This window comes from Haliotis cracherodii, unplaced genomic scaffold (genome assembly GCF_022045235.1).
Source record: "Haliotis cracherodii isolate W230 unplaced genomic scaffold, xgHalCrac1.p SCAF_10, whole genome shotgun sequence".
Classification (NCBI taxonomy): Eukaryota; Metazoa; Mollusca; class Gastropoda; order Lepetellida; family Haliotidae; genus Haliotis; species Haliotis cracherodii.
This window is the reverse complement of record NW_027266265.1, coordinates 13371552-13391954: the sequence shown is the minus strand read 5'-3', so window position 1 is coordinate 13391954 and position 20403 is coordinate 13371552. Positions and strand designations below refer to the sequence as shown.

The following is a 20403-nucleotide window of genomic DNA, read 5'->3' as shown; positions in this document are numbered from 1 at the left end:
TCGCATGTTTCCGTAACCTGCAACAAGGCTCGCTCCCTTCTCGAAGGCCGCCATGCGTCGAAACGGCGCAATCCAATCAGGACATGGGTACTTTCCTTCATATTCATATTTTTATTGTCATAAATTCATATAAAATGTGTGTACTGTTTGTAAACGCTGTCTATGAAAGAACAGATTCAGTCATGAAATAAATGAGTCATAAAAGTTGTCGGTTTATGCATTGAAAAGACAACATCATCAAAATTTACCACACTTAACTAAATATGTGTGAGAAACGCAATGTTGAAATTATTAAAATCCGAGAACCACCCTCGTCTTGTCAGTTTTCTTCATCTAATTTTGATAACTTATTTACCCAAAAAATAATTTGCAAATAAAAGATGAACAGCTGAGAATGAACGAGTTGAATGACTTACCAAATATACTGTTGTCCAAAAGAATATATACATATCAGAGAGGTCAGATAATCTTACAACAAGAATAAGTGAGCGCTGCTGTAAGTAAGGCTTTTATTAATTTCACTACGAGAGGCGGGTAGAATAAGTGTTATCGTTATTGTTTGAAGTTGGTCTAGTGTTCATACGCCAATATGGAAACCTTCGAGAATGGCACGAGTGTACATTCGGCTCGTCCCGGAATGGGAATAGACAGTGGTAAACTCTCTCTCTCTCTCTCTCTCTCTCTCTCTCTCTCTCTCTCCCTCCCTCCCTCTTTCCCGCTCTCCTCACTTATTCAGTGGGCTCTCGAATGTCATTTTCACCTCGTACATACCAAGCTGCATATGAGGGGCCAGAAGGTTAACAGCCCCGCATTACCGTCTCATCCTATCGGGTATCAATTCGCTGCTGGAAGGAGGCGTATTTGAACAAAGTCACTTGTCTAAGGCGACATCACAGACAGCATGTGTGGGGCAGGACCAAGGCCCTAGAAAGCTTGCACCCGGTCTCCCATCCACCCACTCTCCGCCACAAACGCTTGCTAACTTCACCTGATCCGTGACCTGTACGCTGAACATAATACGTGCCATTGATACGTTGTCTCTGTTTTCTTATGGTCATCATTAACTGATAGACTGATATGATTAATAATTTAAAAAAACAACACCAGAAACATTCTCGAGTATCCGCAGCAACGCGGAGTCCATTGGGCGTATAGGTAAAATAGGGATGACACCAGGTGTTCGCAAAAAGGGATAGCATATCCTGCACTACAGGTAGCACCCGCATTCACCCCATTCTGCCAGTGAGTAGGGAGGTGATAGTGAGTGAGTGAGTGAGTTGTGTTTAACGCCGCTTTTAACAGTATTCCAGTTATATCACAGCGTGTCAGCTTAATGTGGGAGGAAAGCCCGAAGTGATGCAGGTCTCAGACGTTTACCACTTCGGTGAAACCCACGAGCACGGGTATGGTGCTGACAAACCTAGAAACATAATTGGGGAGAACCGGGATTCGAACCCACAATCATAGGTTTGTGGCGTGCCAAATGGACGCAACTCTGCACAGCGAATCGCCTCAGACGACTGGGCCACAAGGAGGTGAGAAAGGTCACGGTATGGGATGTCATTTCGTATCACGTTGACAAGCGACGTTCCATATTTAGTTAATTCCTCTGAATGTCTAACATAACTTTCTGGAATGACTTAACCAGGCCTTCGCTGATCAAACCTTGATTGAAGAGCAAAATGTATCTTTCAGTGAAATTTGAAGAACATACACATGCTCTAAAGCACATTAATAATTGAGGAATATAGAAGCCATAAGCTAAAACTGTTGGAATAATGCTCGGCATGACATCAGCAGACAAAGTAGTGTTTAGTGAGTGAGTGAGTGAGTGAATGAGTGAGATGGGTTTAACGCCGCTTTTAACAGTATTCCAGTTATATCACAGCGTGTCAGCTTATTGTGGGAGGAAAGCCCGAAGTGATGCAGGTCTCAGACGTTTACTACTTAGGTGAAACCCACAAGCACGGGTATGGTTCTGACGAACCTAGAAACATAATTAGGGAGAACCGGGATTCGAACCCACAATCATAGTTTGTGGCGTGCCCAATAGGCGCAACTCTGCACAGCGAATCGCGGCGCCTTAGACGACTGGGCCACCCGTGCCCCCAGTAGTGTTTAGACGAATTGAATCAAGCTTGCTTCGACTGACAATATTGTTCGACTCTGGACCACCTTGAAGTATGATATTGTAACGTGTGACACGTCAATTAAAACATTTACCTCTCTTCCATCTATCAATGTTAGTGGTCAACCCATCCATGTAGGCAGATGGGGTGGTGTAGAGATGGGATGGGATGGGGATGGGGTGGGCAGTCGTCTAAGGCGCCACAATTCGCTGCGCAGAGTAGCGTCCCTTGGGTATGCCAGGCACCTACGATCGCGGGTTCGAATCCCTTTTCGCCCAGATTATGCTTCTAGGTTTGTCAGCACCATACCCGTGCTCGTGGGTTTTCATCAAAGTGGTAAATCTCCGAGACCTGCATCACTTCGAGCTTTCCTCCCGCATAAAGCTGACACGCTGTGATATAGATAGAATACTGTTCAAAGCGATGTTAAACACAACTCACCCTCTCACAAGGAATCTTGTGCATACATGAAGTTTGATACAGTTTGCCATCTTCAGGAAGGGGTATGTTAAGGGTTTTTCTGACATGCTGAAAGTTCAAATTTACATAAACGTCTTAAAATCTTTAATGAAATCTACAGTTTCAGACTGGCAGCCAGACATTATTCATTCCATTACTTACACATAATGAGTCATAAAGTTAGTGAGAAAGATGATGTTTCGAATTTCTGTAGAAATGTTAATTATGGCCATGCGTGTTCATAATCCATGATGGTTTGTAATGTCTTAACATATATCCTGGGGAATTCAGCGTGGGTCATTGACAGGACCACTAAATTACTCTCATGGACAGATTTGGCCTTACTTCTGTATTACGTTTCTAAATTCAAAACATGCAGGGTCTAAGAAAAATGCTATTTTTCAGTTCAACGAATACTTACATTATTCAATCAATCGATCGATCAATCAATCAATCAATCAATCAATCAATCAATCAATCAATCAATCGATCGATCAATCAATCAATCAATCAATCAATCAATCAATCAAACACAAACAAACAAACAAACAAACAAACAAACAAACAAACAAACAAACAAACAATCAATCAATCAAACAAACAAACAAACAAACAAACATACTCATACTCACATATTTGGTTTCAGTAAGTCAGAAGGTTCAGTAGCCATACGCTACAGTACTATTAACCTAATTATCGACATACATATGTTAATTATGAACATATCATTGCTCCACTTGCGGCATAAAACCACATACACACACACTCACCTTTCTGATTACTCCGTCAAGCGTGTTTGGGGACAAGTAGTTTAGTCTCGCATCTTTACATAATTGATTTAGTCTCGCATCTTTACATAATTGATTCAAATGACACACAAGGCGAAGAAAGTCATTGCCCGCAGACCCGGGCATTGCTGGGAAACAATTACTGGTGATCAATGTATTGTCGTCAAAGACAAGGTTTCGACAAGGAGTTACGGTTGCAGGATTCTAAAACCATTGTTCCTTGTGTTCATATCGACCAGTTTGATAACAACACATTTTTAAATCCTAGCAACCAACGGTTTAGATATGAGCAGTAATGTACGGGTTATGTCAGATTCAATATGAACGTGCTGCTATCTATGGAAATAGCACAAACAAATCAGTTTGTTAATACTACATATCATATTAAATTGTCCATGCGCTGATACGTATTTTCCCCATGTTTTAAAAAATATAATGTTCATCTGACATACTGTATGTTTTGGAAAATAATGTGTTGTGGGTTCAAAACGATGTTTCGGTCTTTTTTTCCAAAGACAAGCATGTATGTCTTGATTCGCGATGGCTGAAAGAAAAAAATATGCTCTCTAACACAAAACTCCCAGGGGGGGGGGGCTAAATAATAAACAGTCGGTCCCTAAGTGACACTTGAAAACTCAAGAACATCGTATAAATAGACGGGGTAAGCAAATTTTGAATATAACACAACGTCTGTTCACGGTCGCTGATCACACGTGACTCACGGGACAGGGTATAAATACAATAGCAGCGACTGCTTGCTCCAGATAAATCCATAAGTATTGACTCGTCTGCCGGCTGTAGGAGACTTGCCACATCTGTGACTAGTATCCGTGTCGTCCCCGGTATCTGTGACTAGATACACCGTCACAGACGTCGCCGTCCGATGAGACATCGAAAATGCAGGACCTATGGCTAGAAAGATAAGGACGGATGACACCCCCGCGTCGTACACCTATCGATAGAAGGAAGTTAGAAGCGACACGTCCGACACGCTAAGTGGTGAGTTCGTGTGTCACATGTTCTCGTTCGTGACTTGCAATATCACCAGTACTAATTATTCGTAGCCTGATGTAAACAACATTTGGTGAAACGTGATGACGAATGCATTGTCAGTATTCTGGCGTTTGACGATGCAAAACATCTGCGCCGTATTTCCGTGTCTGGTATATTTTGTGGATGATATCCAGTTGCCATGACCTTGTAGCGACATTATATAAACATATTTATATGATTTCCACACGCACATATTCTGCCGTAGTACATCATGTGTTCAGAGAACTCATTATTCAGTGTTGACCTCGCTACCACTATTGACAAGATCTGTCATTGTTGTGACGGTTGTTGTTTGTGAACTCCAGTCCCAGTTGATATTACATTTCGAGTCGAGTTTCAGTTCATAACACGTGGCAGGCCTGTTACTTCGCCATCTGAACAATGAAACGTATATAATTCATTGGAAACACATGTGATTTTTTCATATATCGGATGCTGCGAAATTTCTTAATGGATCAGAGTAGGTATAGAAAACTATTTTATTTCGAGGAGGATTGAGATGTTTAATCCATTAGGAATTTAAGAGTTCGCATATGAATATATTTCGTACTTACACAGATTGTTTACATAATATTATGTTCGTTTCTTGACAAGTGAAGAGGCAGACAGACAGACTGATAGTCCTTTCATTCACAGTGTTGTTGGTGTTATAAAAGATACCTTGCCTGCCCATGACACTTAAAGTCTTTGATGCTTGACCTGCTTTAACAATCTATATGATTCGTGAGGCTCTTGAAAATGAAATCAATAGAGCTCACTGAGATACACGTAATACCCGCCTGCAATACCCGGGCGAGTCATCGTGATATTACACTTTTATTATCAGAAATTGGGAAACAAATGCTTGTCAGGTATAGCATTTTCATTTGATGATTTTGTGATGTTTTCGGTTGATATGATATGTAACACTTGACGTATGTGTGTTCCTAAATCATGAAGGCCCGTTGTACTGTTTCTAAATTATTAAGGCCAATTGTACTGTTCCTAAATCATGAAGGCCCGCTGTACTGTTCCTAAATCATGAAGGCCCGCTGCACTGTTCCTAAATCATGAAGGCCCGTTGTACTGTTCCTAAATCATTTAGGCCTGTTGTACTGTTCCTAAATCATTAAGGCCCGCTGTACTGTTCCTAAATCATTAAGGCCCGTTGTACTGTTCCTAAATCATTAAGGCCCATTGTACTGTTCCTAAATCATTAAAGCCCGTTGTACTGTTCCTAAATTATTAAGGTCCGTTGTACTGTTCGTAACTTATTAAGGTCTGTTGTGCTGTTCCTAAATCATTAAGGCCCGTTGTACTGTTCCTAAATCATTAAGGCCCATTGTACTGTTCCTAAATCATTAAAGCCCGTTGTACTGTTCCTAAATTATTAAGGTCCATTGTACTGTTCCTAAATTATTAAGGCCCGTTGTACTGTTCCTAAATTATTAAGGCCCATTGTACTGTTCCTAAATTATTAAGGTCCGTTGTACTGTTCCTAAATTATTAAGGTCTGTTGTACTGTTCCTAAATCATTAAGGTCCGTTGTACTGTTCCTAAATCATTAAGGCCCGTTCGAATCCCTTTTCGCACCATTATATTTGTAAGTATCAGCACCATACCCATGCTTGTGCTCATTACTGATGTTGATAATAATACCGGATTGAGGTGAGGTGAAGTGAGGTGAGGTGAGGTGAGGTGTGGTGAGGTGAGGTGAGGGGTGGTGAGGTGAGGTGATGTAATTTGAGGTGAGGCGAGGCGAAGCGAAGCGAGGCGAGGTGTGGTGAGGTGAGGTGAGGTGAGGTGAGGTGAGGTGAGGTGAGGTAAGCTGAGGTGAGATGATGTAATGTGAGGTGAGGCGAGGCGAGGCGGGGCGAGGTGAGGTGATGTAATGTGAGGTGAGGTGAGGTGAGGCGTGGTGAGGTGAGGTGAGGCGTGGCGTGGTGAGGTGAGGTGAGGCGAGGCGTGGTGAGGTGAGGCGAGGCGTGGTGAGGTGATGTGATGTGAGGTGAGGTGAGGCGTGGTGAGGTGATGTGAGGTGAGGTGAGGTGAGGCGAGGCGAAGCGACGTGAAGTAAAGTGCAGTGCAGTGCAGTAAGTGAAGTGAAACACTTCAGTAATTCGTGCTCGTAGGTTTCACCAAGCGATTAACGTCTGTGATACTTCCGATGTCCGTCCAACATCAAACTGATACGCCTTGACAAAACTCACATATTGGCCAAAACGATGTTGAAACTCACTCTCTCAACAAGCATTTCTGTACAGTATCTGAATATTGATATATTATATATGATCAATCATCATACCTTCTCCATCATGCTATAATGTTTACGCAATATCGTCTCTCAACTCCCACACATATGTATACTGTTTAATAAACAATGTCGCCACATGTCTACATCAGAAAATATTTTTATATCATGTGGCCAGACCTTTCTGTACACGTTTGTGTCCTTTTTATAAATTATTATTTACACAAGATCATAACTATAAATATTAGGTCAAAGTATCTTACATATCATAACAAAATAAGATATACTGCTTAAAAGCATTCTTGGAGATAATCGTGAAACACAAATTTTGGAGACTGTTCAACTGGATCATGAATGTTTTGATGCTCATGATGTCAATCACCGGACTGTGTATTCCAGATTGGAGTAGTTACAGACTACAGACCGCTGTCATACAGCTGGTATACAACAAACAAAAACAAAATAGGTTTTACGAAACTGGTAACTATAAAAGAACATGTCTTAAGTTTGTTTGTTTGTTGTTTAACGCCGCACTCCAGTTATATTACGACGGTCTGTAAACATTCGAGTCTGCACCAGACAATCCAGTATATCTACTAATAGGAATGAATGAACCGATAATTCGATTACTTCAGAGAACTTGCGGCTGATTGCGAAAGCCTGATGGTGCCTCTTTGGTAGCATATACATAATTTCTCAAAATTCCGTTTATTTTTTCTCCTTACTTCTATTATATTTTCGTAATTTCATTTATTTTCTAGTTACTTTGAGCTTTTTCTCGTAATTTCGGGTATTTTCTCGTTATTGCAAGTTGATATCACAACAAAATTACTGGTTATGTCATTACTCGTTGCTTCGTTTTTGTTCTCGTTACTTCAATTAATTACTCGTTATTTCAATTATTTCCTCGTTGCTTAGAGTTTTCTCTCGTTACCCAGATTATTCGCTCGTGATTTCGATTATTTTCGAAATTTCGAGAAAAAAAATGAAATAACGAAAATAAACTGGACATTTCGAGGTTTTGAAATAAACTTGAAATAACGAGAAAATAATCGAAATGAGAAAAAAAATCGAAAGAACGATGAAGTAATTGAAATAACGATAAATTTCGATTACATAATATCAATTAATGCTACCAAAGTGGCCGTTTACAGTACGTTGTAAATTGAAACATGAAACCCGAAAACACATGATGAGCAACACATCAATGGCACAATCAATATTTCAGGATGCATATGAAATTATGTTTCTTGAAAAGAACCGTCGACCAAGCGCCTCTGACCATATGAAGCGCTGCATATTGTATTATCATTCTATTCTGTGGGCCATTCATATAATTTTCACGCTATTTTGTCTTTTACCTCCAATGGGTCTGGTCCATATTTGTTTTGGCGCTGACAGTTTATATTTATGAGATGGTGGTAATCAATACTACCAAGTAAATCACTCATTCTTCTCTGCTCCAGAAAATGACATCCGGTTCTACTACTTCCGGTCTCACTACACCGCAGGTTTTCACCATCTTCACGTTACCGTCGTATGAAGACGCTGTCAAGAGCTCAGGCGAGCCCCCTTCATATGAGCAAGCCTTAACGCACCCGAGAGTTGATCATCTGGAGCATGACGTCAACCCTCATATTCCACCCAACGTGGTGGCCCCTACTTACACACCGGTGAGACCGCTAACCGCTGCTTGACGTACTCTGAGAACCTCTGTAAACAAAACCCCGATAATCCGGAACTGTGTAATAGCATTCCAATTAACTCAATTCAGTAATGTGAATATGAAAACACAATGTCTTGTTCGGACCCGGGTGACCCAGTCGTATCAAGCGCCGGAATACGTTGTGCGGAGTTGCGTCCCTTAGGCGTGCCAGTATCTTAAATTATGACGTGGACCCTGATTATATTTGACACATTTGGTTATCGGCAGTATACCGTGCTCTTGGCTTTCACTAAACTTGTAACCGCCTAATACCTGCATTACCTCGGGCTATCCTCCCACATTAAGCTGACACGTCGTGATATAACTGAAATACTGTTCAAAGCGGCGTTAAACCCAACTCACTCACTCACGTTCTATTTTAACATTGTGTCATTCGTAGTACAGTAACGACAACAATTGGCGGCATTATAATCAATTTAATATTTTTATTAAATTATTAATTTTTTATGGACATTATATGCAAGTAGCAGAGCTCTAGATAACTTTTTGAGCAATTGAGTTTTTACTCTAGGGTTTCTATTCTAATTGGTTTATTACATTTTTCATTGGATAACCAATGTTTTTTCACTCATCTATTCGTCACTCTTTTGGGTTTTCAAAAGAATTAGTGAACATTTTAAGATATATATAAAATGAAAAAATGTTTTAGATGTATATAACTGTTCTAAATAAGATATATAAAAAATGAAAAAAATGTTTTAGATGTATATAACTGTTCTAAATAAATAGGCTAGATTCGGAAAGTAAATTAGCTCGTAATTGTGTTTCGGAAATTAACTCCTTTGTACGCATGCTGAAAAAGCTTCATTGGGAATTTACACGAGCTGTTTATATTCATTTGAGTTTTTCATTTAATGCATGCGTTTCTGTACGCAAGTTAATTGAAAGTGATTGGGTTTTGAATATATACTAGCCACATAAAGAAACTGTGCACGGAGAAAATATATTCTGGATTGAAATACAACACAGGAAGAACAAAATGATGCAGACGCTGTAGCAGCTGAATGATCTGACCATAAGAAAATGTCAACGGGACCTGAACAACATCTGTTACGATAACGTCAGAAGATCAAAATGGAGTAGGGTGTCAAACGACAAAGTCACAAAGTCAATAACGGGTATGACCACCCTGTGCGTGAATCACAGCAGTGCATCGGCAATGCATGGAGTCCACCAAATGGGCATGGAAGGCCTGGGGAATGGCCTGCCATATCCTCCTCAAATCCTGTGCCAAGTCACGGACGTTATCTGGAGGATGTGGAAGACGACGCAGACGGCGCTCCATTTCATCCCACACATGCTCTATTGGGGAGAGATCTGGAGAATTTGCAGGCCATGGCAGTAACATGACATTGTTATGGTGAAGGAAATCCATTGCGACCCTAGCCGTGTGAGGACGAGCGTTGTCCTGTTGAAATGTCAATCCCGGGCCATGACGTTGCAGGAAAGGAATGACCACAGGCCTCAGAATCTGATATCTGTAGCCAACAACGGTGAGATTGCCCTGAACAACCAGCAAAGGGGTTCGGTGCCGTGCTGTTATCCCACCCAAAATCATCACAGAGCCACCTCCAAAACGATTCCTCTCCACAATACAGTTGCGTGCATAACGTTCTCCCAAACGCCGGTAGACACGTTGGCGCCCGTCACTGTGGGAAATGTTGAACCTCGATTCATCTGTAAAGACAACATTTCTCCACCATATTCGAGGTTGGCGAACATGATTTCGACACCATCTTAGACGGTTGACTCGATGACGGTGTGTCAGGATGGGACGTATGGCAGGGCGTCGTGGTCGAATCCCGTACTGACGTAAACGATTCCTGACAGTGTTGGGATGGATACGGCGCAGTTCAGGAATTGTCTGGGACGTCGTTACTGCCGTTTGGAACCTGTGTCGGAGATGTGTAACTCGAATCCATCTGTCCTGTCTTGGCGTCGTTACTCGGGGACGTCCTGAACGTGGGTGGTCGGCAACGTCATTTGTGTTCTGATAACACCTCACCAATGCCGATATCGTGTTACGATGGCATTGGAAATGTGTTGCCACCTGTTGTTGCCTCATTCCCGCTCGGATCATTCCAATGGCTTCATGACGCTGTGCAGCTGTCAATCTTGGCATGATTAGCTTGTGATATGCTTGTGTCTGCGCCTGAGAAGTTTTGAATTTTTGAATGACCACAGATCATGCTTTCCAAAGTGACAGCAAATTTTGAGTTGCACATGCTGTGTACAGCTGCACAGGATGCACGTGCAGTAACACATTGCACATCCATAGGCCCCCATCAATGACGTCATATCGCATGGCACGTGCATGAGCGTTTGAATGTCTCCAATAATTGCTGTGTTCAAACCTATATTTCATATATGGACAGTGTGCCCTTATATCTATATTTTCTCCGTGCACAGTTTCTTTATGTGGCTAGTATATTTTGGGGGTATTTTACGCAAATACGCTGTTTATCTGTAGCTCTGAAGTAGTATGTATGTAAACACTGTTAGTTTTGTTCAAATGACACATGCAGGGATTAAGTCCAAGAGTAGAAAGATGCAATCATGTTTTGGCGATGTAGATGCAAAGATATACTCCATGTTTTGGCGATGTAGAGGAGCTTGATCTTATCTTTCAATTTCCAGAATCAAATCAACATCCAACCCTATCACCAGAGTGCATGTCGCCGCAAGTTCTACCGCTCGCTGTGCTGGGTCGTTGCTGGGGCAGTGATTATGTTGTTAGGATACATCATTTATATAGGAATATGGAGGAATATAAACACGGAGACGAAAACGTGACACGTGACTGCATCAACACCATATTACTTGGTACATGTGGCAGTATGGATGTTCAGTCTGACTGGGATACTGTCTGCAGGATCTGCGCATCAAATGGTTTTCAAAAACACCTTTCAGCTCAAGCAATGACAGTTCTCCGAGTGCCTTGCAAGTGTTCTGTTAATGATCAAGCAGACATATTACTGTCTGTAGAATATCTCTGAATATGGATCTTCTTGGAATTTAGTACCGGTCCCCGTTCCACAAAGCGATCGCAGCGCTACGACAGTCGTAAGTCTGTTTTAAAATATGGAGTTATGATCACCTTAGCGCTACGGCAGTCGTAAGTCTGTGTTAAAATATAGGAGTTATGATCACCTTAGCGCTACGACAGTCGTAAGTCTGTGTTAAAATATAGGAGTTATGATCACCTTAGCGCTACGACAGTCGTAAGTCTGTGTTAAAATATGGAGTTACGATCATCTTAGCGCTACGACAGTCGTAAGTCTGTGTTAAAATATGGAGTTACGATCACCTTAGCGCTACGATCTGTGTTAAAATATGGGAGCCACGGTCGTCTTAGTGCTATGTTAAAATATGGGAGTTACGATAATGTTATAGTGCTGCGATCGTCGTAAGTCTGTGTGAAAGATATGGGAATTACAATAATCTTAACGCAACGGTCGCTTAGAGGAACGGGGCCATCATCAGGCACGGACATGTTTGTAGAGACGGCTTAGTTAAAGGGAGACGATCCTCACAGTTTCTAGCGAGGCCAAGACGTTGTGATAAGTGATTAATGTGATGTAATCAGGGAATCATTACTGTTTGTTGTTTAATGCCTCACTCCAAACATTCCATCTATAGAACGGCGGTCTGTAAATAATCTAGTGTGGACCAAACGGTCCGTTGATTGAAATCATGAGCATCGATCTACGCATTAAGGATACGATGTCGTGCATCAACCAAGTCAGCGAGCCTGACCTCCCGATCCCGTTAGTCTCCTCTCGCGACATGCATAGGTTGATAGATTGGTAGATTTTAACCCCGTATTTTCCCGGGGAAGCATTAACTGGTAGATATTTTACATTTCAAAAGTTGAGTATACAGACAAGCATAGTGGGTTCTAAATGATACCATCCTATTAGCTAGGACTGCCAGATGACCCAAGTCTCCCTTTAAGAGCAATTGTTGTGGTCGTGTCCAATCTCGGTCCAGGACACAGCTGTAGTGCCTTGTCAGAACCAGTTATTGCTAGACTGGACCAGTTATTGCCTGACTGAACCAGATTGAACTGGATTGAACTAGATCGTCTGATATGGAATACCAGACAATGAAACGGACTGCGAATGACATGACGCCATGAGACATCTGACGCAAGCCATAGGACATCAAGAAACATCTCAATCGGCCATTTCTGTTCATTTCTTAACGGCTTTTGTTTTCTGGAATGGAACGAATGGTGACGGTTTCTTCAGCAGGCTGTTGAAGTCAAAGTAATAGTTCTGATTACATGTGTGATTTTCTGTCTTGAATGACATGTATACAACAGTAACGCTTTTAGTGACACAGACTCTTCGCGTTGGCAAGATTCCACTTGTTGACAAAGTACAGCTAATGGCGAGGCATTCGTGACCAACTCGTGTTATTCCGGGACAAGCCGCTTCTTGCAGGTTACGGAAAGGGGCGAGTGGTGACGAATGATGGCGAGGGTTGCAGGAGTTGTCTTCCCTTGTGCTGAACGTGAGGGTATACTGCTGATGAAATCCACCTCTGTGTATCGACCCATCACAACATGTGCCATAAATCAAACAACCACCCATGTTTCAACCAGGATGTGTTCTACGCTGGTGGACAAACGTGTATGTTGATCAATGAAGTGCTTCATTGTTCATATTTCTGTTACCCGTGATATAACAGTGATCAGTTATGAAATTGGTTTTGTATGTATTTACGTTTTGCTTTCGCGTTTTAATGAAACTCGAACAAATCTTATTCAAATGTTAGGAGTGAGTGAGTATGGTTTTACGCCACTTTTAGCAATATTCCTGCAATATCACGGCGGGGGACACTAGAAATGGGCTCAAATGTTAGGAACAACATGTTATGGACTTAATTTCAATCGCATTTCGCTGAACACATTTGCATATCATATTACCGTTAAAAGCACAGTTGTTGGTGTAATGTGGATGTTAGTACGACTGTGTATATGTATAAGCTATAGCAAACCACGTACACGCTAATCCACTTTCATACGCTCACACGCATAACGCATAACCTTTTATGTCATGTTTTTTACAATTATTCATACTCAGAGAATGTTTTATTAAAAACTAATTTATCAATAGACTAATCAAACTTACACCTACGATCGACAAAAAATAAATATTAGTCAGGCCACAGTACTAACAGGAAGAAACTCCACGATTATATAAAAAACCAACTTGTTATTAATTACGTCATTGCGTCATAACACGCATTGTACCCAGAAATCAGCGTGTGTAGACTAAAAAAAAAAGTGTTTTCCAAGATGTATCACAAATGACATAATCAAAATTATTGACATCACATATTTTCATATACGAACGGTATTAATCGCAAAAGTATGGATTCGATTTAACCAGATTGACGTTTTAAAGAGTATATGTCATTATTGAATATAACAGCCTGACATCAATATGAATGACAACAGCGCGGTTTTTCGGACACAGTTGTTTACAAAATTGCCCTAACTTTCAAAATTACTTTTTAAATTATTCTTTTCTTTCTATTAAGACATAATGATACTATTTTCATGTCCGATATTCTCGTTTCATACGGCCAAGTATATTAAGTACGAGAGGTTTTATACAAAATACATGTTGTGTGGTATTGTTGTGTCAAGTTGTATGGCTCTGTTGTAGTGTTAGAGGCGAGAGCATCAGTAAGCGTTCTTTTCCCAAGAACCGTTTATGATGTTATTCACATTCCAGAATTGATTAAACTGAACAATTTCCTGTTAAAAATGTATATATACTTGTTTGCATTATGATAATTTATTTTGTTACCTCTTTTCAAAATGAACGATTTTTTATACTGCTATGAAATTATTAATGTAAGTGGGTTAATATTAATAGTCACATTGAGACGATATTAATGTGTGTTAATTGTTTGTAAATGATGATTGATATGTGGAAGAATGGGGAATACAGTAGTCATCATCAATAAACCGATATAACAAGAATGTTATGCATATTTTATGTTTCATACCTCATCATGTAGATCCATCACTTTGTACTTCCTTAATTGGTCACTTCATTTTGTACTTATAAAACTGTAATAATAAATTTGATTAGAAAAGCGTTTTTATGTCGTTTATAAATATGTTCCACACTGGTAGACCGTTAGACTAACATTTAGTCTGTGAAATCTTATATTACTCAATATCCTTTTTGACTCTAAAAATAAAAAAAATCCACATTTCCCTATGCTGATTTTAGAGCTAGCTAGATCTGGCTAGACTTGCTTTTGTATGCGTTTCTAGATTATTTTTTTTCATGAAATAAATATATTCCAGAGTCATGGGCGTGGCCCGGTACGCTGGCCATGGAATGTGATACTGGACGCTGTAGTCACAAACATTAATGTCGTGAAGGTGTGTATGTATTCTTGTCTGAAAGATAATAACAATCAGGACACATTTTATTTTGGATGAGGGATGTAGCAAATTAGCTTTTTTCGGTAGTAATAAGGATAAGAATTAAAACAAAGGACGAGGTAGCATAAGAGACGACTAAAAATGCCAAATTTTAGAGTTGTGGAAATCAAAGAACTATCGACAAATATCAGACATATTCAAATAACTGACGGCTAGACCATTTTTCTGTCCTGCACGATTTTGCGAGCTTCAAGGGAAAATCTTAATTATGACATGTCTGTTACCCCAGGTGATTTTTTACCGGATATTTGTACTGTTATTTATGTATATACATCTCCAAAGAAAATCAGCTTGGGTCAAAGACTTTTTTATGTTCGAATATTAGAAAAACGGATGAGTTTATTGTATTATTTATCACAGACAAGGATAAAGATTGCTCACAGGTTTCTCTCTGCTGTTGTTGCCCCGTTCTTCCATCTTCCCGAGGCAAGGGAGTTAACTGACTATAAAAATCCAGTTTCCACCCTTGCCAAACTAGGCTGAAACTATGAAGTCACATATTGGCTGGACTAGATGCATGTACAGTCCAATCAAAATCGCATAACGAAATCGACATCCGGCCCATAAACAACATGTCGACTGTCGTGCAGATTTCAGTTGATTGCAGATTTGCAGAGCATATGTGCCGTCATTTGGGCGTCGTCAGGTAGTTTCTTGTTATAACGCTCTACCTCTACGCCACGGAGGCGGTCTCAGAGTACTTAAAAACATGCATGGTTGCCATGGTTTTTTATACACTTTATAGAGGATTTATGGGGCTAAAGACGATATACAATGCATTTGAGCAGTTATTTTTTAAAAATCTACCACATTGATTTGGTAGTTCTATCTTTCTTTTTCTTATCCACCAAAGGTAGTGCAAGCGCGAAAATAAATAAATAAATAAATAAATAAATAAATAAATAAATAAATAAATAAATAAATAAATAAACAAATAAATAGTGGTGGTGGTGGTGGTGGTGGGGGTGGTGGTAGCAGCAGCAGTAGTAGTAGTAATTGAAAAAAACCGTCCAAACAAAATGGAAGCGTCATGGTCAAAAAGAACTCGCAACTGCAAATCAATAGAACTATACAATGATGATACCAGGTGTACAAAATGTATGCACGGTGTGACTTTGTCGACGAAACAGTTTATAAAAGGGTTTGTGTATTGCTTGTATGGAGCTTAAAAATACGTGAGTTATATTTAGTTGTAATTCAGGAAGATCAATGACCCGTGCAACAGGCAATATACAAGGTGCGTCGGCCTTAGCGTGCCGTATTATGAACTGTCAGGTGTTCGTTTGGTTACTCGTTGTAAAAGCACCCAAAGGCAGATATCGTTGGGTGTAATTCCAATCTTATACACCCGATAAAGATATCACTGTTTTACATCTTACCGACTAAAGTTTCTCAACCACATTCTTACGGAGAAGGATGTTAGGTTAGGTACTAGCTGATACACAAGGTTCGAGTGCGTGTGTACTTTGTGCGTGTGTGCGTGTGTGCGTGTGTGTGCTATCTCTGGCCGCATTCATAGGTTACCGACTTCCCCGAGTGTGCCTGGGGATTCAAACCCCATTCCTGTGCCAACTGATGGTGTAAATGTAAAACTTTCCGGAAGGAAGCATCCGAAGAGAGGTCCTTAACCCCCAACCCTTAAAATGAAATGACATGTTCAGCACGTGCATAAGCCGGGGAGGTATATTATATAAGCCATATGGTTGTGTGTGTTTAGTGTATGGGACATGGCGGGCGGGTGGGCGTATTATGTATTGTGATGTGAGATTGAATGTAATGTTTGCATGTGTACACGAGTATCGTGTTACTGCATGATAGCGTAATTAAAATCCAATTATAAAGGCAGCGCCCATTGTACAATCCCAGCATTGTCATAATCACGTGTTTATTAATGTGTTTGGTACAAAGGAACGCCCCATAGAACGCCATCAATTTCAAAAGAGTTAGCAAAAAGACAACCTTAACAGTCTTCAAAATTCTTGAACCCATAAAAGTGTTTGTTTGTTTGTTGTTTGAGGCCGCACTCAGCGATATTCAAGCTATATGACGGCGGTTATAAATGAATCCTGTTTGGACGAATATGCCTGTTACGTATGCAGTAGAAATGTCCACTATGCTCCGTTGCCCTCCAGCAATAGCTTCTGACGCCCAAACTAATTCACTGATATCACATTGCCTCGTCGAACCATATGTGGGGTATCGAATGACTCACATAACACACGAGGCAGATCGCACTTCCTTGTTGAATAAAACAGAATGGATCACAAATGAGGCCGTCCCTGGCTCGTAAATTATCCAACGCTTTTCAAAACAATTTTAGGCCTATCATTACACAATATCGCCAGACCAACAGTGTATTATTATGGTGAATACTGCCCGACGTATCGGAGAATAAGTTGACAAAAAATTAGAACTTCCTCATTGCTTGGGACCTCGGTCTTAAAATGAATAGAACCCTCGATCCTTTATGCGAAGGAGGCGACTGTGTGGAGAACTAGTGTTGAAAGGAGCCAGATTAATGATCTGTAGACGATCAGATGATGGACTACAGCGATAATTTCAACAGGGATGTGTCTTATTCGTCTACTACTGATAATACTGATGGGAGACAACAGCCAGAGGATGTTTCCTCGCGAAGAGATCTCGCCGAACCACGGCCGATCTCGCAGCGTCCCCGGGAAGACGTGGACTCTGGTATGGCATTTTCTCTGCGTACCGATGAATCGGGCAGCGTGTGGCAGAATGATGGATCCTTGTGTGTGTTCACTGGGAATGAACAAAGTTATCACATGAAGAACAATTATTCCACGTCAAGTTCTAAAGACATTGGTGGTGAATTTGCAATAGGAATCAGAGAGACGTGTTGCACATCTCAGGATTATGGCATTCGGAACCCTCTTGTGGCAGACACCTCAGCTAATCGCCATTGCCATGCAGTCAGTGGTCGACCTCCGTATAAGGTTTTTTTTTTTTTTTTTTTAAATTGTATCTCTGCTTTTCTTTCTCTGGAACTGTTCCTTTACCCCTGTTCATACAATGTAAACTGTTTGTTTGTTTGTTTAACGCCGCACTCAGCAATATTCCAGCTATATGACGGCGGTCTGTAAATAATCGAGTCTGGACCAGACAATCCAGTTATTGTCATCATGAGTATCGATCCACGCAATTGGGACCGATGACATGCATCAACCATGTCAGTGTGCCTGACCACCCGATCCCTTTAGTCGCTTCTTACGACAAGCATAGTCGCCTTTTACGGCAAGCATGGGTTTCTGAAGACCTATTCTTTCCCGGATCTTCACGGGTGCGGGGCAAAAGAAAGTATACACACATACACATATGGTGTCTAAAAATGAAACAAACATACAAATGGTTATTCGATGGTGATATATTTTATACGGGTATCATAGTTGTGTTTTGGACATGAAGTTTGCAGTGTTTTGGCGAATGTTTTCAAACAAGTAATGTTTTGATAACGTTTGTAGTTTGTAGGTCAAATGTTAACGTACATACTTTCAAATCTTTTTCTCGGCAGTGTGCATGTATTTTAGCTTGTATGTATACATCTAGGGGGTGCACGAGCCTATTTTCAATTAAGACCCTGAAAGAATATTATTATCTTAATGTGAAATAATTTGAGCTTTGATGTGATAGATAAGCTGACGACCAAAAGAAACTTTACCACTTTAAAAAATAAAATTGCAAGAATTTAAAAACACATCGTCCAAACACATCAATGCTCTATGCAGAAAATCATACACGTTGACGGCACGTTTCTTTTTTATAGAAAATGAAAAAAAGGTGAAACACGTGCCGCTTGGACAGCGTGAGTGAGTGAGTTGGGTTTAACGCTGCTTTTAACAGTATTCCAGTTATATCGCGTGATTCGATCTGAGTGCGAAATCTTGAACAAAAACCAAGATGGCGGGTGTCACTCCTTGTCTCTATGTGTATAGAGGGGTGTGATTTTTTTCCATAGGAATATATTATCATGTTATACACGCTATCATGGAGTTCCGGTGGTTATCGTGTCTTTTTTCGCCGTCAGTTTAGACCTGAGCATTTTCCGACGAAGCTAAATGCCGTGTACGATTGCTAGATTGATACCAGGTATGTAACTTGTAAGATGTATTTGGTCATTTCAGATTAATAACGTATCCGATAAGTCAACACGTCGGCGACGTCACATCCAGACCGCCGTCATCGTAGCAGCATTTGTCCTCAGCAGCATCTTGCTCCTCTGTATCCTCATCCTGGCGCTGGTGTGAGAAGGATTCCACCTATTGTACTGTCTGTGTGTCACAGATACCCACACAGAATGGTCATCAAAGAAAACCCATCTGAGATTACATTGCTGAGGACAATCAAAACTCTGTAAGGATATTTAAGATTAATATTTTCAAACCGATATAAAACATATAAACCACGGAGATGTTTTCAGTTCAAGGCTAATATGGCAAATATAAACCAGAAAGATGACATTAGTCCAGGACTGATATGACACATATAAACAACAGATATGAAATTAGTCCAAGACTGATATGACACATATAAACCACAAAGATGACATTAGTCCAGGACTGATATGACACATATAAACCACAGATATGACATTAGTCCAGGACTGATATGACACATATAAACCACAGAGATGACATTAGTCCAGGACTCATATGACACATATTAACCACAGAGATGACATTAGTCCAGGACTGACATGACACATATAAACCACAGAGATGACACTAGTCCAGGACTGATGTGACACATATAAACCACAGAGATGAAATTAGTCCCAGACTGATATGACACATATAAACCACAGAGATGACACTAGTCCAGGACTGATATGACACATATATACCACAGAGATGACACTAGTCCAGGACTGATATGACACATATAAACCACAGAGATGACATTAGTCCAGGACTGATATGACACATATAAACCACAGAGATGACATTAGTCCAGGACTGATATGACACATATAAACCACAGAGATGACATTAGTCCAGGACTGATATGACACTAATTAACCACAGAGATGACATTAGTCCAGGACTGATATGACACATGTAAACCACAGAGATGACATTAGTCCATAACTGATGCGACACATATAAACCACAGAGATGACATTAGTCCCAGACTGATATGACACATATAAACCACAGAGATGACACTAGTCCAGGACTGATATGACACATATATACCACAGAGATGACACTAGTCCAGGACTGATATGACACATATAAACCACAGAGATGACACTAGTCCAGGACTGATATGACACATATAAACCACAGAGATGACATTAGCCCAGGACTGATATGACACTAATTAACCACAGAGATGACATTAGTTCAGGACTGATATGACACTAATTAACCACAGAGATGACATTAGTCCAGGACTGATATGACACTAGTTAACCACAGAGATGACATTAGTCCCAGACTGATATGACACATATAATCCACAGAGATGACATTAGTCCAGGACTGATATGACACATATAAACCAGAAAGATGACATTAGTCCAGGAC

General features: G+C 40.5%; 1 protein-coding gene and 1 long non-coding RNA gene across 2 annotated transcripts; both read left to right on the top strand.

Moving 5' to 3' along the window:
• Nucleotides 1-4153: 4153 nt before the first annotated feature.
• LOC139454079 (uncharacterized) lies at nucleotides 4154-14469 on the top strand. Its single transcript, XR_011652434.1, has 3 exons — nucleotides 4154-4375; nucleotides 8126-8332; nucleotides 11023-14469. It is a non-coding gene; the product is annotated as an uncharacterized lncRNA (long non-coding RNA).
• A 2922-nt stretch (nucleotides 14470-17391) lies between these two features.
• Nucleotides 17392-19122, top strand: LOC139446699 (uncharacterized). Its single transcript, XM_071227976.1, has 2 exons — nucleotides 17392-17814; nucleotides 19000-19122. The coding sequence occupies exons 1-2, from the start codon at nucleotides 17392-17394 to the stop codon at nucleotides 19120-19122; spliced, it is 546 nt and encodes a 181-aa protein (XP_071084077.1).
• Nucleotides 19123-20403: the final 1281 nt, after the last annotated feature.